At 39.2% G+C, this 25,921-nt stretch overlaps 3 protein-coding genes across 4 annotated transcripts; 2 read left to right on the top strand and 1 right to left on the bottom strand.

The window, feature by feature from the left end:
* Window positions 1–5,292: 5,292 nt before the first annotated feature.
* Window positions 5,293–12,645, bottom strand: rgra (retinal G protein coupled receptor a). Its single transcript, XM_006783831.3, has 7 exons — window positions 12,471–12,645; window positions 12,036–12,192; window positions 11,554–11,675; window positions 10,876–11,029; window positions 10,662–10,779; window positions 5,741–5,854; window positions 5,293–5,457 (listed from the first exon to the last, which is right to left on the bottom strand). The coding sequence occupies exons 1-7, from the start codon at window positions 12,547–12,549 to the stop codon at window positions 5,314–5,316; spliced, it is 888 nt and encodes a 295-aa protein (XP_006783894.1). The 5' UTR covers window positions 12,550–12,645; the 3' UTR covers window positions 5,293–5,313.
* Window positions 12,646–15,241: 2,596 nt separating this feature from the next.
* On the top strand, window positions 15,242–19,790 carry lrit1a (leucine-rich repeat, immunoglobulin-like and transmembrane domains 1a). Its single transcript, XM_006783830.2, has 4 exons — window positions 15,242–15,491; window positions 15,921–16,381; window positions 17,189–17,494; window positions 17,787–19,790. Exons 1-4 carry the CDS (start codon window positions 15,370–15,372, stop codon window positions 18,851–18,853), a joined length of 1,956 nt encoding a protein of 651 aa, XP_006783893.1. The 5' UTR covers window positions 15,242–15,369; the 3' UTR covers window positions 18,854–19,790.
* Window positions 19,791–20,187: 397 nt separating this feature from the next.
* Window positions 20,188–24,518, top strand: lrit2 (leucine-rich repeat, immunoglobulin-like and transmembrane domains 2). Of its 2 annotated transcripts, XM_006783829.2 has the most exons (4): window positions 20,188–20,386; window positions 20,545–21,335; window positions 22,238–22,977; window positions 23,811–24,518. In XM_006783829.2, exons 1-4 carry the CDS (start codon window positions 20,277–20,279, stop codon window positions 23,835–23,837), a joined length of 1,668 nt encoding a protein of 555 aa, XP_006783892.1. In that variant the 5' UTR covers window positions 20,188–20,276; the 3' UTR covers window positions 23,838–24,518. The 2 variants fall into 2 exon arrangements, with proteins under 2 accessions (XP_006783892.1, XP_006783891.1); XM_006783828.1 differs by lacking the exon at window positions 23,811–24,518 and having other exon boundaries at window positions 22,238–23,093.
* The last annotated feature ends 1,403 nt before the right edge of the window (window positions 24,519–25,921 follow it).

Here is a 25,921-nt window from a genome sequence, read left to right as displayed (position 1 = left end):
TTAATATTTTGAATTAATCCTGCTGAAATGTATAATTTATTCATTTATATAACAAACATTATTAAACACTTTTCTTTTTTTTTTTTATACTCATTTTAATCCATTCAGATTGTGATTATATTTTCAATAATGGGCAGACCAATCTGAATGTGGGGCATTGTCACACATGCAGCAATTACTACCTGTATGTTTTTCAAAAAGATTGATTATAAATTTATTATAAATTATCGTTATGGATGATTTTAGATATTTTTGTTTTTCCAATATGCTATGTTAATCACCGTCATCCAAAGCCATGTAATAACACACCTCTGCCTCTGTTGCACTCACTCGGTTTCCTGTAAAGTTCTCTTTACAGCGTTTTGACCTTTGTGAAATCATTGTTAAGCAAAGCATTGTCTATAAAAAATAAGAAGCTGTGCTCGAATCTGCTTTGAGGTTCAATGTAACTCAGCTGTTTGACTATTAGCAATTTCCTGGTAGCCACATTAGCTGTCTATTGTTAAGGTAGGAGGTAGAAGCCAGTGATAAAATGCTAGCATAAACATATTAATATTATATTAATAGAAAGTATTACCCATTATCAAGCTAATTTACTTTTTTTTGTTAGCAATTTTTCAGTTTGTAGGTCCAGCTTTATAAAGATGTACTGATGTAAGATTTAAGACTGACTAAGACCGTGTATGAAATAGAGCTAGGTCTCCTTTTGGTTTGTGAAGTCCCATTTTGAAATCTGATCTTTTGCATTTGGGTTATTGAGATAAAGTAGTAAACATATTTAGACGGGAAGGTGGAGTGCAGTATTTTCATATACCTTGCAAATCTAGTGAGCATGATTGTGTATCACACAGAAGGATACTTGGTAATTAGGGCAAAGTCACATATAAATAAAATACTGGAATTAGCTGACTGATTTGTGCATGCTGAGGTTTTTATAATATCAACAAAAAATAATTAATTAAAAACTGTAGACATTAACCACTTTGTTTTTTTTTTTTAAACAGTGCTTGAGGCTACAGGATCCATTCAAACAATGCTCACATGCTATCTAGACTTGTTTTGTGGGCCTCAGACACACACACACACACACACACTTGCAATCGTATTCCTTCCAATCTTCCACATTATTTTTTATAACACTGATTCCTGACTTCTTTCTTTCTCGAACAGTCCAGACGCTCCTTGCCCCCCCCCCCCCCCCGCCTTTTCTCCAGCACTTGTAGTCATGTTCCTGTGTAATCCTCTCAAAAAGCCCATATGAAAACTTCATTGGTTGACCAGACATAATCCTCGGTGAACTCTAAGTACCTGAATATGTTTGATTGTAAGAGAGGGAAAGCCGATGGAAAAAAAAAAAGCTACCCGTGCTCTGCTGCCAGACATTTGGATTCAGAGTATAACATAATCCAGCAGCTATTTGAAGTAAATCTTTGGCCAGCGTGGCTTAAATAATTAATCTGCAGACATCATCTATGACGACACTTCATGATTAGCTATTAATAAACCCTTTAAAGAGATTTGATCTCTATCCTTAAGTATTTCACAGCAATTCTTCATAGTCAGGGATAACATACTGCACAGAAACAAGTATTTTCTTATTTTTCTTCTTGTTTAATATTTTATTATCTAAAACATATAAGCTTACTTCCTGTACTTCTCATTTTACTTCAAATTGCTGAGTTGAAGATGTTCCACTATTTTGATTCCTGGAGAAATTATGGTGATACCAGAAAGGAGCTGAAATGATGAGAGCTGGGTGAGCGTACTACTATTTTACTCTGGTGGTGAATTGACTTTCTAATTATTTCTTGCATAATGCTCTTTGGAACAACAGATCCTTTCATGTTGGCAGTTAATAACGGCCTGCAGCGGTTCAGGAAGTGGGGTCAGAGTAACACTTCCTACCAGATGACAGCTCCGTATGCCCACCAGTGTCTGGGGACTTGAATGTACATGTCATTAAGGCTCTGGTGGTTATTTTATGTTGATAATTACTAAAATAATCTCTAGAGGACTCTTGCATCTAGCAGAAATAGTCATTTTTTTCAAGTACAGATCAAGGAACCATAAATGTCCAATTTTTAATGGAAAATGGTTGACTTACCTGCAATAAATGAGAAAGTTGCTGATGACACATGTGTCAGCAGTTCTTAATTAAGCAACAACACAGTCAACTGACAGGCTGTCATCAGTTAATCTGCTTAAAAACACCAACTGGGGGCTTCTACTGTATGTTACATCCACTGAGTGTTAGGTCCACAATGCTGGTTGAATGAATACTACAGTGTAATCACCCTGACACACATCCGGTGGAGGAAGAAATACCCAGAGCTAAACTGAAGTACAAATAGCGATACTGAAGAGTAGAAATACACGCAACAATACATACTGTATACATCAGATCTTTATACAGTTAGATCTTGATGTTTATTATTGATAATGGTGAATTTTATTTGATAGTTTAGCTCCTGTACACAACTACAGTGGATTTTAAAGCAAACAATCAACATGTGATTGACCTGCAGTGTTTCAGCATTAATTCAAGCTTTTCAGAAAAATTTGGAATTAGTTTTTTTTAGGAATTACAACCCCCTTCACACATAATTCCATATTTTCAGAGGGTCAAAAGTAATTGGATAATTCATGGACAAGCAGTTTCATGATCAGGCAAATCCTTTTTCCTTGTTTAGCTGATTCCAAGTGTTGAACTTGCTCTGTGAATCTTTTCATTTGAATTCTCAAGTTAAGGTTCAAGAGAAAGAGGTTTCCAGCGCTGCACACAAAGCTGCTATTTAAACCTTACAAGGACTGTCAGTCATTAATGGTAATTTACATTTGTTAGATAAGCATCATAATCTTTTTGAACATGAATAAAACGATAAGAAAAGACAAGAGAGTTTATATATCTGCAATTCTTTATTAAGTATTTGATTATTGAATGGATATTGAGTGCATGTTGTCACTGTTTTAGATTAATCAGGATGACTGCAAATTATAAACATTACATCAACCACACAAAAACAATGTTTTCCAGTATTTGTAGAATTTTATAGGAACCGGTCATTATACAAAATCCACTGTATACATTGTAGAGTAGAATTGTTGTCTTTCAAATTCCACCAACTAATATTTAAGATTTGAAAGGACTTCATTTATTTCATTCATTGCATTTTCCCAGGAAAGTCTCTTGGAGACATTTCTAAACACTTGCCAGTCCACAGTAATCAGTTCAATTAGTTGTACATAACGATAAGTTATTCGAATGTGTCACCGCTTTGCCAAGTACTGGAAAAAAACCCAAACTGTCACCCTCAGATGAGAGCAAACTGATAATGATGCTCAGAAACAACACAAGACTGAGGGTACCAACAAGAATAAAGCCCTTGCTCCAAACTCAACACCTTCGATCTTGACTAAAATTTGGATCTGCCCAATTAATACGTCAAATGACTTCAGGAGAAAAGTTTAATTGTATGGTCAGACGAGACAAAGATTGAGCTATTTTGGCACAGTCACAAATACACATCAAAACTGATTTTGGAATCAATAAATTAGGCTAACAATAAACTTCTGAAACAGCCTTCCCAAAGCCCTGACCTCAACCCTACTGAAAATTTGTGGACTGTGCATAAAATCCATTTGTGCCAGGAACCCAACTAATTAAAATGAACTCTACCAATTCTGCCAAGAAGAGTGAGGAAATATTAAACCACAATTATGCAGAAGCTTGTTTATGGTTGCTAAAAGCATCTGGTTGAGGTGCAACTTGCTAAAGGACCAAATAGTAGTCGGGGTGTATGTATGCAGATTGGAGAAAAATAAAAGTACATTGAAACTTGGGCACCAAATTCTTGTTTTCTGACTCCAATGACTCCATCTGGGAAAATGAACAGTTCAAAAAAATCATTAAAAGCCCAGAATTATCATGACATTCATGTCCATGATGAGTGTGAATGATTTGTGACCACAAATGTATTTTATGTTGTAACATAAAACAGAAAAATGATTTGTTAAAGTAGTCCTCATCTTTAAAAACATATCCTTTTTAAAACAACTTTTATATTAAATTCTGAAGCCCTCTGCTGTCTTCCAAAAGTTTACATGTGTTATACATTTTAACATTTCATATTACGAGTATCAACAGTTGGTAAAAGAAAACCATAAGAATGTGGTACGTGGTTTTTGAAACCTACTTAAAAAAAATAGTCATTTTATAATAACCAGTATAGTATTGTGTATTGTTCAATGTTGTGCTTAAACAATAGTGTGTTTTACATAAACATCAAAGTAAAAACAAATTTCATGATATGCAGAAGTCAAATAGATGAAGTGAAATGTTCCTTGAACATTAATTCATAGAGCACTCTGGACCAGACATGAATTCGCCTCAGTAAATAACACTGATTTATTCAGTGTTAATTCTTGGTGATATCGTATTGTTATAGCAAACTTTGGATGCTGGCGTGGAGGAAAGAAGCATGTTCAGTCGATCTACAGGCAGAGACTGTTGTGAGGGCTGTGAATTCAAGAATGGTCCTCTTTTTTAGAGGATTAATGCACTTCTATCCTGGTGAGAGAGATCACTCACAATCCTGCAACACATGATGGGATATCAGTGGCCTGAATGCACTTTCATATTTCATTAACAGGCACCATAAAGATTAAGAAACTGAATGTCAGACTGTGATGTCTCTTTTTTAGCTGAATTAATCTATTTCAGAGCCTTTCATCTTCAACCAGATGGCAAAATAGGCAACTAGTAAGGAGAAAATGCTCTGATTGCTGTCTTCAAGGACATTTGCACTATAAGCAAAGTGAAAAATGATTAAAATAGCCCAGGCTGCTGTAGCGGAGTCCGTAAAAGAATAAATAGTCATATTTGCTCTGTGCATCACTTGCTCTGCAGGAGTGTTTGCATTAAAACTAACTGGATTAACATGAATGGATGGATATGTTTAATTCTTAAGATGAACTCAAAATGAAAACAAATCACATTTGAATTGAGTGACAGAGAAATTTATGTGGTTACAGAAGTAGCCAAGCCCAAAGTTTCTGCTGTTGTGTATGGAACTGTACACAGCAAAATAAACTAATGCTGATCTCCCAAAGTCCATTAGGAGGTACGTGTTATTTCATGTTTATTTTGTAATGTGAAAATCATTTTAGAAATACAACTGCACACACAACGGGGAGCAGAACAGGTGCAATGGCTACCACTGCTCAAGACACACAAAATGCACAGACACTCATAAACATCTATGTACCTGTGAGAAACCACAAGGACAGAATGCATGTAATTATTGCATGCTCAGTTTATTTGGACTTGTTCTCAATTTGAGGCACATCAATCTTTTCCCCGGTGATTAACTGCCAAATGCCACCTCTGTAGTTCTCATTTCCCAGTGCGTACAGGAGGGCATTGAAGGTGGGAGCAGTCTTAGCCAGGATAGGCGCGATCTGCGGAGACAGGACCCAAATATCATGGTGAGATTTTTCTTAGCAGAAATATTAGGAAATCATTTGTGTTGTTTATTCATGTTTTGACTCCACATGGCGCTTTGCATGTCTTCTGTAACAAAGGGCAGAATTCTTTAAATTCAAGGAACAAATGTTTTATATTAAATATGTACATTTGAAGTACATGCAAAAACAAGCAGCTAAGCTAAGCTGTATTTCTTTAATGCATTATTAAGTGGAGTCAGAAAAACCTTGTGCCAAAGTATGTAATGATAGTTGTTACCATTCTGAGCTTAGGTGAGACAAGGTTTGCATTCTCCACAGCAGCATAGAAAGCCAGGATCCCATAGGGCCCCCAGCAGAACAGCATAGTCTTCAGAGGAGTGTTGGGGTTGAACTGCGGAGGGGAAACAATAGGTAGTGGAGGGAGGATAAATGTGCAAAGGAATGAAAAGTGGGAAAAAGAGAGCATAAGAACAAAAACGATTAGCAAACCACAAAGAGTGAAGGTGAGAAAAAGGCTTTGTGTTATGAGGTTTTCTGCTTGGAGGCAAGTCACATGCCCGAGTGAAAACGGGTTTGTGCTAAGATCATTAATGCTAAGCTACAAAACAAAAACAGTGAGTGGGTGAATGAGAGGGCAGGTCGGTGTAATCCAAGGCTGAAAGCAGACATTATTCTGCACCATAGTTCACACATGCAAAGCAGCACTGAAAAATTAACATATAGTTTTCACAATTCCTACCTATAAGTAGCTTTAGTTTTCTTAACATCGTTTCACTGGATACTATATTACCTTTAAAAAAAAAAAAAAATTTTTTTGACCTCACCGAACTGAACACCTTTGCTTACTGTGCATACAAATGTTTATTTGTCACCTTTTGGTCATTTAATTGTATAGTAACGTTTTGGGTTACTGTGTCCACAGATTGAGTTTAGATTTACTCTGTTCACAGAGCTCCTCAAATGTATGCTACACATAAGAAATGATGAAAAACTGGGGTTTATGTTTGATTTAAAAGTGGGATGAAAAACATATGATTTCATTGTGAAGCACTTTGTGATATTTATCTTGAAGGATGATTTATAAATAAATATTTACTTACTTATTTAATAGGCTATTATTACACACTCAGTTTGCACTGCCTGGGAAACAGACCGTCCATAGGGATACCAGACAGTGAGTCCTTAAAGACCCATTGTAAAAGGAAAGTCCGAACACTTTTTTTTCTAAAAAATTTAATTTGATAGCCGGGGTCGAGATAAAAAAAAAAGTGTTAAATTTCAGTAAAACACATTTCTGTATGCACCAAAGCAGCTTTAAAACATTCTCCATAATGATTTCACACATTTCAAGCAGCACCCACCCAACTGGGCTACCATCACAACCAGCTGCCTCTTATAAAGACATATAAGTTCTTGTTTTGCTCCTGATTTGTGATATAGTAATCTTTTGAAAACAGGTGCCAAGCAATCAGAGTACATTAGTGATTTTCAAATATTTTGTGGGCTTTCATTTTTTTTTGTATCAAAGCAGGTTTAAACTTTAGGCTCTATGAGGACGATGTTGGCAGTGCAGTCTAGGTGAACTGCTACCAATTTGGTAGAATTGAATGAACTGACTTTCAAATGGGAACATTACATTAGCTAAACCTCTATAAACAATTTGTTTTTAAGGCCATTTTATCAAATGTGTGTTTGTGAAAGACCGTCCTACACTGAGTGTTAATGTTAGCTCAGTAAAATGAGCTTGCTTCTAGGTTCATAAGGTAAATAAAATAGTTTTGTTTATAGAGGATTGTTTAATTTATCCCCAGAGAAAGATGATGACTCCAAAATGCTCCAAATAAAGAAGTGATAACAATCAGACCAAGTCAGACAAGAACAGACAAAATTCTCTGTGTTTAATGATACTTTATCAAAATAAAGCCAAATAAAGCCATATGCACTGTGGTGCTTTTGCTGGACATTAGCCTGATTTAAGCTTATAAAATGGAAAAATCCCATCCGTCCATCTATTTTCTGTATCACCCCTGACAGTGGGTGACATACAGAATACACACTAGGCAGGCTGCCAGTCAGTTACAGGGCTAACACAGAGCCAGCCATTCATGCTCACATCCACACCTACATCAAATTTAGACTCACCACTTAACTTAACATTCGTCTCTTTGGGCTGTGGGAGGAAATCAGAGTACCCATAGAGAACCCACAAAAGCACAGGGAGAACATGTAAACACTGCACAGTACCACAAAGTCTCTATTATTACAGCTAAAAAGACAGAAAAAATATTGTTGACTTAAACAGGCTGTACTTAAAATAACAGTAAATATACTAGGCTTATAAAAAACAAAATAAAATTGTCCCAACAGCTATAATGGAACTATAGCTAAGAAACTGTGATCTGTCTGAGGTGTGGAAGAGTACACAAAGTCACTGTCTGTTAAATCCTGATCAGGCACTTACTGCTGTTGTGCCTGGCAGATAAATCTGTGGCTCACAAACTACTGTGTTCTGTCTTTTTCAAATACAAACAAACCAAAAAACCCCAAAAAAAACCAACCCTCAATGACATATGAGTCCACTTAAAGTCAAGATGCCCAAGTGTTCTAGCACCATGGTGAATCTATGTGGTGCTGAGACTGTGAAAAGAATCTCCAAACTCCATCCACATATATCGGGGATTCCCTACATACTTATATTTAATAATCTGTAAGTAGCTGAAAAGAAACACTGACATTTGCTTATGCTTGAACCTTTCCAGAAGGGATAATGATCAGCTCTGTAAAATTGATTACACATTTACAAGATGGAGTTTTCTTTTAGATAACCCGGAAATTTTTTGTAACCATCCCAGGTCTATTTTCTCTCCTTAATTTAGGTTGTGTCACATTCCTAGGCGTTGTTCTGCTTTCAAGTTTTAATGCAGACTTTCCCCCTTTTCTTATAATTTGACTGTAAACTGTTTGATTATTACATAATTGCTGTTCTATGGTAGAGATGGACCGATCCAATATTACATATCGGTATCGGTCCGATACTGACGTAAATTACTGGATCGGATATCGGAGAGAATATGTCTGTGAAGGTTCTCAGTCATCCAGGTCATCGTAGTCAAAGGAGCTTGCAAAGAAAAGCGTCTGGACTTCTTTAAGTTACTTGAAGACGTTTCACCTCTCATCCGAGAGGCTTCTTCAGTTCACTGAAGAAGCCTCTCGGATGAGCCTCTCGGATGGAGGCTTCTTCAGTTCACTGAAGAAGCCTCTCGGATGAGAGGTGAAACGTCTTCAAGTAACTTAAAGAAGTCCAGACGCTTTTCTTTGCAAGCTCCTTTGATATCGGAGAGAAATAAAAAATGTAATCGATCCATTAAATATCAAAAAAAGCACCTCACAAAACTTGCGACAAGGCTTAACTTGGATCATTAACCGTGGCAGCAGTATGCGTCAGGTGATAGAGCGGCTGTGTGTATTTGTAGCCTCACTACCAATCCGGCATTTCATCTCCGAGGAAGTTATCCCAGAGAGAAGTAAAGCAAATGTATAAGTTCATCTCTGAATGTTTGTAAAGCATTCGCGCGTGAAGCTTTACAACCGATATATGGAGCGACTGCCTCTCTCTCTCCCTTCCTCTCCTGCTGCTACTTCAATCATGAAATCATGAAACTGATCAATGATCAGCTGATCGGCTTTTCTTTTTCTTTGTTTATCCCCTACTTTGCACCAGAAAGAGGAAACCAGCGGCTGAACAACAGCAGCACGTTTAAGCTTGATAAGCTGTTGTTACATTTTATTTAATATTACTTTCTACACCAGGATTCTTTTCTGCGTAGCTGACAGCTGGTAACTGTGCAGGGGCGGATCTAGCAAAGTTTAGCCAGGGGGGCCGATAGGGCATTAACAGGGAAAAGGGGGCACAAAGACATACTTTTCTTTCTTATTCTCATTTAAAATGTCTAGCGTTTAATAAATAATTATCTGAATCTTATAACCAAAGTTTTAATCTGATGTCAAATATATAGAAGTGCATTACTGTACATAGTAACTATTAAGTCTAATATACCCTAGTAAGCTATAGTACTTTTTCCTTTGGGAAGGTACCATCTGTGCAGTCTGCAATTCTGTTGAAGAAAGACGTTGAATCTATTTAATTATTCTTGAAAAATAATTGATTTCTGTGCATTTTTTTTCACACTGCATCAAATTAAAGTTGATTACGTCAATTAAGCATCATGAGGTGGAGGGTGGTTCCCTATTTTTATTTTTTTTTTGCTGGCAGTTTTAGAGCCCTATAGTTAGGTTGCTTACTCTTTAAAATACCAGAATAGGAAGGATGGAGTAGGTTTAAGTTTATTAGATTGATCAGTATTGCTGAACTATGAAATATTTTGGGTGCAGTGTATTTTTTGCATACAGGTATAACAGAATAGCTTTAGTGTTTTTTTAACTTGAGTATGAACTTATACAAAAAGCAGCAAGATATTAAAAAAAAAACAGTTTTATTGATTAAAACACACTATATCGGATTCATATCGGTATCGGCAGATATCCAAATTTATGATATCGGTATCGGACATGAAAAAGTGGTATCATGCCATCTCTATTCTCTGGTGGAGTACTGGGTGTATCTACTGGGCAGTTTGTGTTTGTAATCAAAGTGTCCCTCCATCCAGCTCGGATGACTGTAAGTAATGAGCTTATGCAACACAAAGCGGGTCACCTGATTCAATCCCTCCAGAACTCCACTATTGAACATTGTTCTTCTCACTGCACACCAGTACCCACATTCCCAGCTAAAGCCACTGATCTTCACCCTGTGGTAATGACCTACATATATCCCAGCGTAAACGCTCCTCATTCACACTCTGTTTTGTGTCTCTGAATAAAGGCCACATGAGGCTATTGTGCTTACGCTAGGTTGAGGAGAATCCCTCTGATTTCTTTCAGTGGGCAACTTCAAAGCATAGAGAGCCTTTACAAGGACTACATATTTTAGAGGATTTATGCATCTGTTCTTATAAATGTCAGATTTTTGGATTTTGGAGTAATTCCCAAAGAAAGATTTGTTCTGTATGCGTTTTTTGCTACTCCAAAGTGAATCTGGATATCAGTGCCATCTACAACACTTTTTTCCCCAGCAAGAGACATCTTCTTCTTATCTTATGTTGCTAAAGTTTGTGCATAATTTAATTGACTGAACTTACTCTGGGGTTTCCTGTCTTCTTGAATTTCTGTGCAATGGACTGGTAAGAAGACATGACGACAAACACCTGGATGCCCATGTTGAAGATGCTCATTGGAATCAAGTAGGACACGTAGTTTCTATGGACAGAGACACACACAGCAGGTTAAAAAAAGTGAAAATAGTATATATTTATCTTGCAAGCACTGTGCAGAAATTATGTTTGTAAATGGTACCTGTCTCCCTTGCTTAGGTCCAGTGTGCAGCAAGTCCTGAGGGGCTCGTAGTCGTACTCTCCCCAGCCAATGAGGGGCATGGCGGACCAGAAGGCAGTGAACAGCCACACAAACACAGCCAGAGTGATGGCACTGCTCCACTGCAGCTTTGTCCCTGGGAAGAACAATATTCTTTATGACTAGTTTAAACACCAGCAACACAATGAATGCATACTCAAGTAGGCTACTGATTTTGTTTCTGTTTTAAATGTCACACTGCTGCTAAGAAACAAATGTGCATTCTTAGCAAAACTAATATCTTAACTAGAGCTGCTTGTTTGCAACAGTTATAACAGAGTTAACAACAGTGTAAAAATTCCTGCACTAACTGTTCAAACCAAGGGACATTTGAGTTGAGTCATTTCCTCTTGCCCATGTACCCTGGTAATGATGTTTAAAAATAGGGTGTGGGACTTATTGTTAACACTCAAGCCTTCCAGGTTGCAGTTTTAGTACAGAGGTGTCAGCCTGTGTTATAGCAACAGTTCAGGTTGCTATTTATTTGCATATTCTCTCATTATTTTGTCTGTAGAAAATTTAAAGACAGCAGCATACTTGGCTCATATATGTGCACATTTGTGCAACACAGGAGAGGAAAGGTTGACTGCATTTGGTATCATCAGCCAGATATTGACTTACTGGTGCAGTACTGGTGATATCTGTCCCAGGCAACGGCAGCTACAAAGTGGATGCTGGCAAGAGCTGTCATGAAGCCCTGGAAACCATGAGTCTGGCATCCATCAGAGCCATAAGGCCAATACCTAAAGACAGAGGATGTATTCAAAGTTGACTGACACAAGAAACCCCTTAAGCACCAATTTTAGTAAAATACATAAACAAATCACTAGTATAACATTTAATCCATGAACTGGTGAACACTGAGAGCAATGTGTCTCATTTCCTGATTGCAGTTTGAATATGCTCTGTACTGACCCTCTTCACTGTACAGCCTTAATTGGACCACTCTGCATCGATTATACAGCTCTGTACAGATGATTCGTCACAACAGGTGGCCAGCAGTAGCCTATTGTCACCGGCATTATTTTCTCATTACATTTCATCCCACCCACATGCGGATGGACCTCGATGTCCATTATGAAAGGGGTGGTTACATCACTCACCTCAGAAAGCTGGAGAAAGCGGCGATCGTGGCGTTCATGGAGATGCCAATATCAGCCATCGCTAAACTGAATACTAGAAAATTGCTGGGAGTCCTCAGTTCTCTCACTTTGAGGAAAGCAAGCATTGTGACCGCATTTAGAAAGAAGCCCAGCAGACCTTTGGGGAAACACACACAATGCAAATCAGCGCGCACAGCGATGCTTACTGCGAAATAGCTCACACCTCAAGGCGAAGGAGAACACGCTCTAGTCATGCGTCACATTCATTTTTATTTTATTTTGTTTTTAGACCATAAGTAAGCATTATTTTGCAAGTTTACAGAGAAACGAGTCCGTGTCAGTGACCGGGAGGAGACATGTCCTGGCGTAGGTTAATGGCAAACACAGCAGGCAAAGTCCTCGTAGTATTTGGCTGAATTCCAAGACATAACTTACCCTCCACAAGCAGACAAGATCCCAGGGAAAACACATCAAACTCGGAGAAGCCCTCCGGTAAAGGGTACGAAGAAACCATCCTGAAGCCTGGTTTGACACACTAAAGTGCAGCTGTCACAGACTCCTCTCGTTCCGCTTGTTTACGATGCCCCTCGGTATGACCGAAGAGAGCCGGCTTTTAAAGGGGCATTTCACGTGAATGCTTGCAGTTTATTATGTAAAGCCTCTCTGTCGCCCCAATCCGCGCAGGAATGTCTTAATGAACGCGGAACGTAACCCTTAATGCGCATTTACGCGCCGCAACAATAAAGCCTTCTATTAATTGCACAAAAAGCCTTTGTGTTGTGGTGTCCCGGTGAGGATGCAGCGGCTGCTGAAGTTAAACGACGAGACTCGGGTTTGACCGAGTCCACAGACGTGTATATACACAGGTTTGCTTTATGGAGGCACAACAGGTGTTTGCAAACCAATGCCCCCCTGCCAATCAGAACCACACCTACATTCCCCATGCATCAGTGTTTACACTTAAAGCCTAAAAAGTACAACTGAAGCCACAATACTAAAAATACACAGTGATAAATGTCTGTGGACATTTGCTGTTATCTGCATTCATACACATGATTTAAAATTAAGATTAAGATTAAGACTACCATTTCCACACCAGTGCTTTGCAGCCTGTGTGTGCAATGTGTTGCAATTCAGTAAATCTTAACCAATTATTTATTGGAAGCACTCTACAGCAGAGCCATGCCAGTGCTGCTGTTCTGTATCTCTGTTTATAATTTTTTGTTCTTGTGTGCAAAGAATCAAAGATTTTGATCGACAGACTGACATCAAGTGGTTAAATCAGCTGTGCAAGGTGCCTGAAATGATAGAGGATAAAAACAAAAACTGGACACTTTTGGACCAGCATAAAAAACAAACAAACAATATAGCACACAGTGGGTTTGTGTGCTTCAAGACAAAAACTTGTGAACACTAACAGTCAAGTTCAGATTTTTCTTTATTGATCAACATTTGTGGAAATTACATGAAATCATGCTACTGTCCCTAGATTCTGTGGATTCCTTAGGTTTCAATATAGGGAGAGGGGACAGAGGTCTCTCCAAGTCTCATAAGGATCAAGAATCTGGATAAATTTAGATGGTAATGTAAAAAAAAAAGTGCTACTTACTGAAAAAACTCTTTCATAATGAAGTCCAAATGTGCAAGAGGTGTTATTATGCAAATGGCACTTTCTAAAAACAAAGTCTGTGTAGCTATGTAATGTATTAGACATATAGATTCCTTTTTAATCCTTTCACAATTGAGGGTGTTTATACACTACTTCTTTTGACCCCCATTGATAATAGTGTATAATAAAGCAAATGCTTTTTGCACATTAAGTATGAGATTGCATCTTAAAGAATGTCTCTGGTTCATACTTGTAAAGATGGCTTTACTGGCTTCTGTAAATGAGAATACTTGCTTGCCATACAATATGGAATATTTCTCCTTTCAGCACAGGGGAACGTGATCGCTCTGGTTGCTTAACAACTTTCACAGCCACAGAACAGACCTCTGCAATTCTTAAACCATATGTAACCTGCGAGTTGAAGGGATTTTAATTCAAAAGGTCTCAGAGGACAATGAACAAAGAAAAACACTATACTCATGGATGGATTCACAAATACTCTAAATTCTCACCCATATGCTTTTGCCCTGATTTGTGTGCATCTATTTAGAGTGTATTTATGTATTTTGTGTGTCCCATAATGAAAAATTATTTTTTATTTGATTTTATGCACACACTCAGTGTCTATCTATTTACAATCTATAGGGTTTGTTACTCTATCAAACCTTTAAAATCTAACTGCTCTGACCTGGCTATGACATAAAATATGCATTAAATTTGAAAAGGATGGTTGCCAAACACTCTAAAGACTTGTAATGCTTAGTTTCCAGTGCAATGAAAGCTTAGGGAATGCAGGGCAGGTGCCAACCAATGTGTAGTATTTACCTACAATGGAAAACAATTGGAGGTATTTACCTACTAGTGTGGGAATGAGTCCAAATAGGTCACTGAGGTGAAATCTAAAGGCCAGGAGGAGTCTCTTTCACTCAAACGTCCTTGGAAACACAGTATTTTTTCTTCTATTCTTTTATTATGTCAAATTGTGTCGGCACTACTTGGATCCCTGTTGATAGTTAGTTTATATATATAAATGTAGCTACATTGATGACATCACTGATGTGAGGGAAGTGATATATTCTGATGTGAATTTGTAGGAATTTATTTACCTAAACATGCATTTGAAAACCCCCGTTTTTGCTTCAATTCGCTTGTAAATAGAAGCAATAAAAGATATTTGTGCTAAAATTATTAATTAATTTGAATTCTCCAGGTGAAAAAGATGCATAAATAATAGAACTTTGAATGAGGACTTTCCCTGCGCTCAGGTCCCGACGTAGGAGCCATAGGGTATGATATAGGGGCCACCTTGTGGCAAAACACGGTCCACTCCACTCCCAGATTAACAGTCACGGCAGGGCTCAAATAAACATGCTACATTTGAGGCAAAGAAACAAAAAAAAGCAAACATCACAGTGGATTATGACCATTTCGGAAGTGTTTTTCTGTGGTAATAAATAGGGACGTCTCTGCGCAGCCTATCCGATTCTGGGATGCAATACGCATCCAGATGAAACGAACGCCAGCCTTTTCGCTAATCCTTGTCTATCCTTTTTTATCTCGGGACTCATAGTAGTCTGATCACTATGGGGCAGCGAAGCGGTGGGACAGCGCCGTACGGATGACATTTCTGTAAATGAAAGAGAAAAAAAAAATAGTCTGATAGACTTCAGTGGGCGCAAAGTGGGCGCATGTAGGCAAATTGCGTATGCATAAAAGTTGGCCAAAATGTTCCTCGTCCTGCTGCTGGGGCTCTACGTGGCCACGGGTCAACTTTTTTCCCCAGTGAGCGCCTGCCCTTCGCAGTGCAGCTGCTTTTACCACAACCTGAGTGATGGATCAAAGGCGAGGTAAGTTGGATGCCCAAAGTGAAATGAATGTATCTTGTGTGGTATTTTTTTGTGTGTTTGTTTCTTTGTTTTGTTTTATTTGTTTTTTTGCACAGTGATGCATTTTGTCATCATATGAGGACAGATGTTTGCACAGAGGTGAACACTTGTACAAAAGATAATTCAGGGAGTGCATGCCGCTCCAATTTTATTTAATGCAGGATTATCTTCCAAAGGCACTTTCAGGCTTTCATCTATGCTTTTTTGTGTTTTGGTGGGACGGGGAATAAGTGTTTTTTTAAATCATTATCCACATGACTTTTGCTGCTTGTGAACTTTTGAATACACATTTGTTGTCATTAATTGTCGATTTAGTTTAAAGTTTTAGTGATTCGTAAACTATGCACAAATGCAATTTGTGAAGTTAACACAAATATTTCCGACTTTTAGGAGCGTGATTTGCAATGATCCCGATATATCTCTCGTGCCTGTCGGGTTTCCTGTTGACACCTCCAAGCTGCGGATTGAGAAGACATCCATCCAGCGGATACCCAGCGAAGCCTTCAACTACCTCTCCAGTTTGGAATTCTTGTGGATGTCTTTTAACACGCTGTCCGCCTTGAACCCGGACAGTTTCCGGGGGCTTTATAACCTGGAAGAGCTTCGGCTGGACGGGAATGCCCTTACCGCCTTTCCTTGGGAATCTCTCATGGATATGCCCAGCCTCAGACTTCTCGATTTGCACAACAACCAGCTCACCTCCCTGCCCGCGGAGGCCACCACTTACATCAAGAACCTCACCTACTTGGATCTGTCCAGCAACAGTCTGGTGACCCTACCTGCAGAAGTGCTGTCCAATTGGCTGGCTGCAAAGCCTGCACAAGGGCCAGACAGCTCCAAGATGATACTCGGTGAGAGGCAGTGCTCATCCTGACATCAAGTCTCCCTTTAAAGTGCATTTTAGGTGCATTGTTTTCTTCTGAGCTTAATGAAAGTGTGCTAACTTTTTGCAAAGCAACTTTTTTTTTTTTTAAAAAAAAAGCAGCTTAAGATTTCATAAGCAATATATAATTTGACAACAACAGCTGTTTCTGGTGAGTAAAAACATGTCGTATAAAAAGTAACATTGGAAAAAAGTAACATTTTGTCTTTAATATGAAGGTAACAATTTCAATAATAATTTTCTAAGCTCTTATAATATTTAATATTTCATCTTTATATTCCATATTTAATAACTAATATTAACAGGCCGTATATTGACATCTATTACATGCGTTTTAGAGTGTAACATAGCAGATTTAAGATGCTTTTGTTTAAAACATCATCTCTTAAGTTACATTTTATTAAAGAAAAGAAAAAAGAAAAACACAGTTCAAATTGTATATATATAAAAATACACACAACTCTATGCACTCTGTTGGTGGAGGTGTTGTGATCAATAACGAGTCTTCTTATAATCTTCTTGTAGGGAGTGTGTAATGACAGCAAAGTTTGATCTTGATCTCTAGTCAATTTTCACCATCATCATCATCATTATCGTCATCATCACAATCATTGCCATAGTCATGGCCATGATGTAGTTTATGAATTAAATATTAATCCTCTTACAGGATTAACATCCCTACATCCACACCAACCATCTGTAGGCTGGTCTATCACTTTGTCCACAGCTGGACACTTGTCTTCCTCTGTAGCCTCACTTGTACCCTTGCCCTTAGGTCTCCATGACAACCCCTGGGTGTGTGACTGCCGGCTCTATGACCTGGTCCAGTTCCAGAAGTCTCCGACTCTTTCAGTGGCTTTCATCGACACGAGACTTCGATGTTCAGCTCCGGAGAGTGTGTCGGGGGTCCTGTTCAGCGACGCAGAGCTTCGCCGCTGTCAGCTTCCACGTATCCACACAGCTGTGGCACGAGTAAGGAGCGCTGTTGGAAACAATGTGCTGCTCCGGTGTGGGACCATTGGCGTCCCCATCCCAGACTTGACATGGCGCAGGGCAGATGGACGAGCCCTCAATGGAACAGGTGAGTCAGCAGCTATTTGGATAGATGAGATAAGATGATTTTGTGTGCTCTGTATTGCTGCTGTTAATTAAATAGAGAGCCACGAGTGGAGTTAGTAAGTCTGAGTGACATCTATTGCCAACACAGTGAGTTACGCAACACTGATCATCAATGCAACATTGTGTAATCACCAGCTTGTTGTCTCTTTTCACATTTGTGAAAGGGGACGTCTCGGGTGTCAAATTACTTTTTTTTTTTAATGGTTCTTCTGTTGTTATTTTATAACTGTGCTATTCCATCTCTGCCACTACAGTCCAGCAGGAAACCTCAAAGGAAGGAATCACCTGGTCAATCCTCAGTGTACCAGCAGTGTCCTACCGTGATTCAGGGAAATTCATCTGCAAGGCCACTAACTACGCAGGGAATGCAGAGGCTGTCATTTCCCTCGTTGTCTCCAACTCGCCAAAACCAGAGGGGAACCAAACCAACAATGAGAAGAAGCCCAAAATCAAAAAACCAAACCAAATGGGCAAAGCTGCCTACCAGGAGAAACTGGTGGCCAGATATGTGGCTCCAACCTCTGCCCCTTCATCCTTGCCGGCCCTGGATCCTGGCCTCCTGCCTGGTGTTGGGCCTGATCCTGGACTATCCAGTTACAGCCTGGCTGAAGGAGCCACCCCAGGGCCTGCCACCTCCCCCAACTCAGATGCACTGCTGGATCTGGAAAAGACTAATCTAAGTAACTTGGCAGCTAACGCCTCATCATTACAGCAGGACCCGGACAGAGTGGTCCGCTCAGTAAAAGTTGTAGGGGACACAGACAATACAATTTCTCTAAACTGGAGAGCCCCTAAAGCCAAAAACACAACAGCATTTAGTGTGCTCTATGCGGTGTTTGGAGAGAGGGACATGAGAAAGATCAATGTTGGAGCTGGGCAGAACCGTGTAACCATCGATGGTTTGGTGCCCAGGACCAAGTACATTGCTTGTGTGTGTGTGAAGGGTCTGATCCCCAAGAAGGAGCAGTGTGTCATATTCTCCACTGATGAAGCAGCTAGTGCTACTGGTACCCAGAAGCTGATTAATGTTATTGTGATCACAGTGGCCTGTATCATTGCAGTCCCGCTCACTGTTATTGTATGCTGCGGGGCGCTGAAGAGACGCATTCAGAAGTACTGGGGAAAGAAATCAAAAGACATCCAAGATTCATATGTTACATTTGAAACACTCTCACCCGGCACAAAGGCCAAAGGGCTCGAGGGTGAGTATTTGAACAGACTGAATCCCGAGGAGTCCAACCGGCTGCTGTCAGCCCGCTCCAGCCTGGACTCCGAGGCCACAGCTAAAATAGAGGGACAGCCTAATGAGTACTTCTGCTGACGTCATGCTCCAGCTCCGGCTCCTGTTCCACGTCATCTTCCCCGCACTCACCCACACTCACGTCACAGTCCAAACCCCAAAACTCGTTCACATGCCCACCGGCACCCTCATCCCCATCTCAACCCACATCCGTATGCCCAGCATTACCCATATTCTCCCCGTCAGCAGCATCCTGACGTCAGTCCCCCTCTAACGCGCTCCCATACGCCCCCTCCCATCCCTCCTCGCTGGATAATGCCACCAACTCCACCGCCACAGAGAGCCAACTTCTATCAACGGACTTTTGCACGCTGCACAATAATGGAAATATCAGTTTAAAGAATTTGGGCAACTGGGTAGATCTGGAAAATTTCATGTTTCTTGCAGATGTAGTGAAACTCACTGGACTGTTACACACATATTCATCCATTAATATTAAACTCCAAGCGCGCTCATGCTTTTATGTCTAAAAGAATGTTTTTTATCACTAAGCCTGTAAGAAGAAAACATGATGCATGAAGTGAAAGAGCATAGCAAACACTGTAAAGTTTTATTCCACCTCACGTGCACGGCCCAGCGAAGAAACCTCTCCAATCCAATTTAATTGAAAGGGAACTCAATGGTAGACAATCCATTGTTTATATCATATATGTATGTGTATGATTTGTAAATACTTTATCAGATTATGTACACATATACATATGCAATTAATTCTGTGCCTCTGTATATATCTGTCATATGTTCTGAGAGAAGATATACACATAGGCATGGTTCATTTCTCTGGTGAATGGAGAGAAGCTGGAGCTGGAGAGAAGTACTGAAGGACTGAACTATGACACAATGTAAATAGGGTGGAGATGGTGCAAAAAGGAAACGTTAAATCATTTATATTCCCCCAATTAGACACATACTTAAAATCTTCCCATGTGACTATTTTGTGCCACCTAGAGGCATCATTACCCCATTAAAAGTAGATCTGTTCGTTCCAATGATACTTACCTATTTGAATATAGTTAAATAAACTTTTATACTGCATGTACTTGAGTGATATTGTGTGTTCTTATAACTCTACTTCACCTCACAATAATAATCAGTTTCCATACTTTGGTTCTGAGATACTATGGGTCTCTGTAATCTTCACTTACAAAGTTCATTAAAAATTATTTTGTTTATATATCTGCATATTTAATCTCTTGGACAATATCAAACTTTGAACTATTTATAGTTTACTAATCAGAATATAGAGCTATCTAAAAGGCACAGTGGGTCAGACCTAGTGACACTAAGTGTTAATCGTGCGTGTCTTGCCCAAGATTTAAATGTCACTTCTTCCTGCACTGTACGTCAGAGATTAAGCTTAATAGGCTTCTCTGGTCTGCCGCACTCGGCATGTCTGGAGCACGAATGTAGCCCTCAAATTCAGGATCTTTTTTTTTTGTGGACTATGGACATAATTTGTTACCTGCTTGTTATAGTTTTAATAAACATTCAGGCTTGTGAAACTTTTTCTCAGTGTTTACGCGGGTGCAGCTGTGTAGAAGACCGACATGGAAGGTAAGAACTGGTTTCAAGTAGTTCAGTCCTCCTGGGGATTTCTGTTTTATTTATATGCCTCTAGAAGGTGACATTTGTTTCTTGACGGATCCTAGCAGTCAGTCAGGTATTACAGTAAATAATAACATCATCATATAAACTCTTTCTTTTAATCTTAGGTCATTAATATGTATGGAGGAGAGCGCATTTGGGGCTATACCACAAGACCTTCCACATGAGTTGACAAAAATACGAATTGAAAAGTCTCAGTTTACTGAAATACCCAGAGGAGCTTTCTCAAAAACGTTGACGTTGGAGAACTTGTGGTTGAACTTTAATGAAATCACACTGATAAACTCAAAGGGTCTGGAGGGTTTGAGGAACTTAACCGAGCTCCGTTTGCAAGGCAATAAGCTACGTTCAGTACCATGGACAGCATTCGAGGACACGCCGGTTCTCAAGATCCTGGATCTGAAGCACAACCAGCTGGACGTCCTACCGGAGCATGCGTTAAGGTTTTTGCCAGGTCTGACTTACTTAGACTTATCCTTCAATCGTCTTATGGTGATATCGAAGGAGGTCTTCCAAAACTGGCCTCTCTACCAAAAATTACAGAACATGGAGGAGCGGGAGGCGACAACATCTGGGCCAAACGTCGTCCTGGCACTCCACGACAATGCCTGGCTCTGCGATTGTCGCCTAAAGGGCTTCGTGGAGTTCATCAGGTCTCTGAGCCCTCCGATTATATTGATGAACTCCTACTTGACCTGCTCAGGGCCGGACTTTAGGGCGGGCAAGTTCTTCCATGAGATAGAGCTACAGGCATGCATGAAGCCTGAAGTCAGCACCCCATCAGCCAACATCAGCCTGCCACAGGGCGCCAACGTCACCCTGCGATGTATCGCCAAAGCAAGGCCTGACCCTTCAGTGTGGTGGACATATGGTCTGAAGATAATCAGAGGATTTCATGGTAAGAGTGTGGTGACCATAGTGTGTAATAAACTACAGCACATCTGATACTTAAACACACATTTCAATGGTGGCGCAGCAAACCTTTATTAAGAGCAAGAGGATTAAAACTCAATGTATGCACATGGTGATGTAAGCACCACCAATCTTCCAATCTGCACAACACTGTCAGTGTTGATTAAGAGTGTACACTGCTGTCCATCTTGTTTGGCCACCTTGTAATTAAATAAACCGGCGTGTCATTAGACTTAACTTGCTGAGAGGAGTGCTTACTGCAGATCAATCAAACAACATGCAAACTCATAATAACCACAATACTGCCCCCATTGCTGTCCCACCACTATTTCTGCTGCTGACATTCATCTGTCTTAGCTCATAAGAAATATTCTCAAACATTATAACAATACTGAGCCATGCAAGTATAATAACTACAGTCTACAATGTGAGATCACAGGAGAATAATTATTATTTTAAACCTTCGATTTTGTGGATGAAGCGAAACAAACCATCCTCTATTTTGACTTAAGAACAACAAATTGCTCAAGTTGCAAAATTCTTGGGATTTGTTATAAATTAAATATAGTGCAGGTTACAGTAAATTGAACTTTTTAGCTCCTATCAGGGTAATGATCACTTCAGCTTAGGTTTGCACAATATATAATGAGCATTAGTTGTTATTTTACTATTTAACTGTTTAAAACAAAAAAACAGACAATGTGTATCTATGACCGTCTAATAAAGTACAGGACTCTTTAATTCTATGCATGTTTGTGGAAGATCAGTTGCAGGGCACTTTTGTTTAGTCTTTTTATTTAATTTTATTTAATGTTATTTAATGTTTAAAAATATTTTACTCTGTAAGCTTGCTGTTCCCATAAAATAACAGCCCTAATGTCATCCCAGAATCTCAAGAAAGAGTGAATGATGACACCATCAGATCCCTCCTGGTGATCCCCTCTGTCCATGCAGCTGATCATGGTGTCTACACTTGCACCGCTGTCAACTTCATTGGAAACTCCTCTGTCAGCATCTTTCTAGAGGTGCGCTCTGCAGGAAGCTCCCAGTCTTCACTCCTCCCAGCTGTACCGCGGGCTGGTGATGAAAATGTCTACATCGACATCCACATCGCCAAGCAAACAATACGGGGTATCTCCATTGAGTGGTTCGCTGCCCTAGAACGCCCCACTGAAACCTGGTTCACGATCCACTTTGGTCGTGCAGATGCTGATAAAAAAGAAATAATCTACATTGGACCTGGGATTAATTCTTACTCCATCTCTGACCTGATGCCTGCAACTAAATATGAAATCTGTGTAACCCTCAAGAATCACGCACCACGCCCAGAACAGTGCATCATCTTTGTAACAGGAAGTGACATCACTGAGATGGAGCAGAGGGAGAAGCTGATACATATAATAGTGATAGTTTTAGCCATGGTGCTGGCAGTGCCTGTAGGCATGTATGCATGCACCACTGACACCAGGTTGGCCTGTTTGGATGGTATAATGGAGAGCTGGAAGAACCGAAGGAGAGACAGAGGCTCAGCAGGAGGCATGGAAAGGGAGAGGCAGGGTACCTTCGACAGTCTGCAGGCCGCCAGTGATGAGGGCCTGGTTAATAAAGGTTCCAGTGAAGACAGGAAGGTGAGGAGGAGGTCAGAGGACAGACTGAATAAGGCCAAAGCTGACCACAGCAGACTCACAGCTGAACTATATTAAAAAACCATCAGTTAAAACAACAACAGAAAACATGGCAGTGACATTGTTATAGAACAATGTCTTACTTTCTATTTTTGGAATAAATAATAGAAATACTAGCTCTACTATGCTGTGAAAAAGTCTTGAGCCACCCCTTATTTGTCGATATTTGGCTTGTTTTCTGAATGTTTTTTTTTTGTGTGTTAAGCCACCTAACACTGACCTGAATCATTCATGCATAATAAAGACACTTGTGCCTACACATAACAAACAACTTAGTAACAAACCTATTTTAAATTCTATCTTTAGGCACTTTGTTTTGAACAGCCTGTTGCAAAAACAGATAATTTCCCCCATTTCTTTAGTCTATGAAAAAAGCCAAAGCTAACACAGTTGGATAGACATAAAAAATATGTTTGCTTCAACAAGGTGAGTTTCAAAGTGAACAAAAGGCAGCCAACATCCAAAGAAGACTGCTAAATTAAATTACAAGAAAGCTTGTCTCATAGAGTTAAGGATGCATTGAAAAGCACAAGTTTTTATTGACTTTAAAGCTTGTTAGAACTCTACAAACTGTTTTTGTCTTATATACTATAATTCTAAAAATTTGGGCACGTTTTAAAAAAATTGTTGCACTTTTTTCCCTTTATCCTAGCAAAACATACAGAAATGAGGAGTGGCTCAAGATCCAGTGCTGTTAGGCTTATATTACTACAATATTCAGGGGAATGATCATATTTTCTGCCTTGCTTTTAATCTCATCTCTTCCTCTGTTCTAGGCCGAGGAGGTTGTTGCAAAGATGTGAATGATGGCCGTTATGTCAAGGATTTGCACCAGGGTAGAGGCTGTGCTGAAGTTGATTTTTTTTCAGACTGAAGTATAATACATCTCTCTTGTTATTACAATGCAGCATTTTTAACTATCAGTAATAATTCATTTTATAAGTATTTGTACTTAAAAAAAACAGAAAAGAAAAAGCCTTTGCCATTGATTTCAATCAGAATGATATCAAATGACTTTCTAAAGAAGACTTTTTTCCAGCTTCTCCAATGATGGATATTAGCTTCTTTATCAACTATTATGTGTTAGCACTTAAGCATTATTCTATGGATTTACATGTGTGTTAATTTTACCTCATTTTCTTCTTGTCATGTCAAAAGTGTAAGTTAGGATGGATTTTTAATTAGAAAAACAGATGGTTATTATATGAAAAAACCTCGCACCTTGTAAATAGAAAATGTTCTAGTTACATTTTTTGTGTGGTAGTGCATATAAACCTCAACATGTTTCATGTGTGCAGACTAAAGTGGTTGTTTTACTACATTTTCTATAAATTCTACAAGGTTTTACATCAAGCAAGCACATATGCAGAATTAGTGTCAGTTACTATAGATTCGTACAAATACCCATATAAAAATATATATTTTGCTTTAAAACATACTGTCTGTTGTCAGTGTCTGTTTATCCCTTTTTATAGTTCTGCTAAAGCAGGATTATAAGGGGAAAATCTCAAAGTAGGGAGAAAACCTTACCTTTGAATCTGATTTTATGTAGTTTGTGGCTACCAGAAAACACAAGTTTATTTGAATCTAATTGTTTTATTATTTAAGTTGTCTGTTCCATATTTGAAGATAGGCATAGCCTTAAAGATCAAATTGCAAAAATTGCGCTTGATTGCATCTGAGTGAAATTCATTCATAGGATTAGGTTATGCAGAGAGGAAGTTTCCTTTTTGTGGATAATGTGCTGAAAGGCATTCAGTTTAGTTCTATTCATTGATTTCTTTAAATCCTATCTCAGTCACTGTACATGTACGTCACAGTTCCCGTTTTTTTTCTGTACACACGCAACACAGCAACGACGTATCACACATGATCTGCACTGACCAACCCGCACAGATGGCACATCAGATATCCTTTGGCCAATGGCATTGTTCATTTGACATAATACCCAAACACTGGCATCCTCTCCAATATCCCCTCCTGCCGTCACTTTATGATCAGATCACACAAACCCTCTCCTCCAACTCCATGTGTTGTCCCCTGTGACGCAAGAAGATCAGTTCATCTCTGACGAGGCTTGCACGTATTCACTTAAGATCAGGGTTTTAAATGACTGGCTGAGATTGGCAGCTCTCATTTTCTGGAGCACAGATACATCTGCTTTCTTTCTTGTTCCGATGTGTTTATATGATTTGTGGGTGGGGGATTGATGCTGCTTTTTGTTGTAATCCTTTTCCACTGCCCATGACACAATGCAATGTAGAATTCTATAAACACACAATTTCAGCTACTTCACCACAGAACAGCACAAGATTTTATCTTATTTTTCCCCACTTGCCCTAATGTTGCCTAAAGCAGTGCATTATTATTACTGACCTCGGCAGAAGCAACATAAATAAAAGAAACGTTAACCCTCTACACAAAAGCCTTTTTTTTCTTTTTAGTAAGGAAAACTAACATTTCATTTACCTTTTAAAACTTTTGTTGCTGCAAACATATTGTGGGTGCTTTGAACCTTTCATGCTTTCTTTCACTCTAAAGCATCAATGCTCTTTGCAACTTTCCACTCTGTAATCCTCTGTCAAATAGCCCAGTAATCCTGGCTGCCTCTTACATGTCATAATGCATGATCATTTGGGCTTCTCCTCATATTCCCCCATTTCACTCCAGAGCATTAACAGCTTGCAACATTGGAAAAAAAAGGGGGAAAAAATGTGAGTTTGGATCCTCAAAAAACTTGTGTCCTGACCTGCAAAAAAAAAGCGCATCACATTTTTACAGTGAAACCGTTTCTGTATGCGGATTTTCTTTTATTATAGTTTTGTCTCCATCGTACTGGAGGCATAAGCACGTCAAATGTGTCAGCTGAGGTTGCAAAATGTTCAGT

The sequence above is a fragment of the Neolamprologus brichardi genome, chromosome 13 (genome assembly GCF_056152115.1).
Source record: "Neolamprologus brichardi isolate AB-2024 chromosome 13, ASM5615211v1, whole genome shotgun sequence".
Lineage (NCBI taxonomy): Eukaryota > Metazoa > Chordata > Actinopteri > Cichliformes > Cichlidae > Neolamprologus > Neolamprologus brichardi.
Note: the sequence above shows the minus strand (reverse complement) of the source record. Positions and strands in the feature narration are given on the sequence as shown.

What these genes read in the sequence shown, in the direction of transcription:
- rgra (XM_006783831.3), bottom strand. Translation starts at nt 12,549, where the DNA reads ATGGTTTCTTCGTACCCTTTACCGGAGGGCTTCTCCGAGTTTGATGTG. An exon ending in GACCTAAGCAAGGGAGACAG is followed by an intron (nt 10,780 to 10,875) that starts GTACCATTTACA and finishes CTCTGTCCATAG; the next exon opens with AAACTACGTGTCCTACTTGA. An exon ending in TCTCACCTAAGCTCAGAATG is followed by an intron (nt 5,458 to 5,740) that starts GTAACAACTATC and finishes CTGTCTCCGCAG; the next exon opens with ATCGCGCCTATCCTGGCTAA.
- lrit1a (XM_006783830.2), top strand. Translation starts at nt 15,370, where the DNA reads ATGTTCCTCGTCCTGCTGCTGGGGCTCTACGTGGCCACGGGTCAACTT. An exon ending in CAGCTCCAAGATGATACTCG is followed by an intron (nt 16,382 to 17,188) that starts GTGAGAGGCAGT and finishes CCTTGCCCTTAG; the next exon opens with GTCTCCATGACAACCCCTGG. An exon ending in ACGAGCCCTCAATGGAACAG is followed by an intron (nt 17,495 to 17,786) that starts GTGAGTCAGCAG and finishes CTGCCACTACAG; the next exon opens with TCCAGCAGGAAACCTCAAAG.
- lrit2 (XM_006783828.1), top strand. Translation starts at nt 20,277, where the DNA reads ATGGACATAATTTGTTACCTGCTTGTTATAGTTTTAATAAACATTCAG. An exon ending in GTAGAAGACCGACATGGAAG is followed by an intron (nt 20,387 to 20,544) that starts GTAAGAACTGGT and finishes TTTTAATCTTAG; the next exon opens with GTCATTAATATGTATGGAGG. An exon ending in GATAATCAGAGGATTTCATG is followed by an intron (nt 21,336 to 22,237) that starts GTAAGAGTGTGG and finishes ATGTCATCCCAG; the next exon opens with AATCTCAAGAAAGAGTGAAT.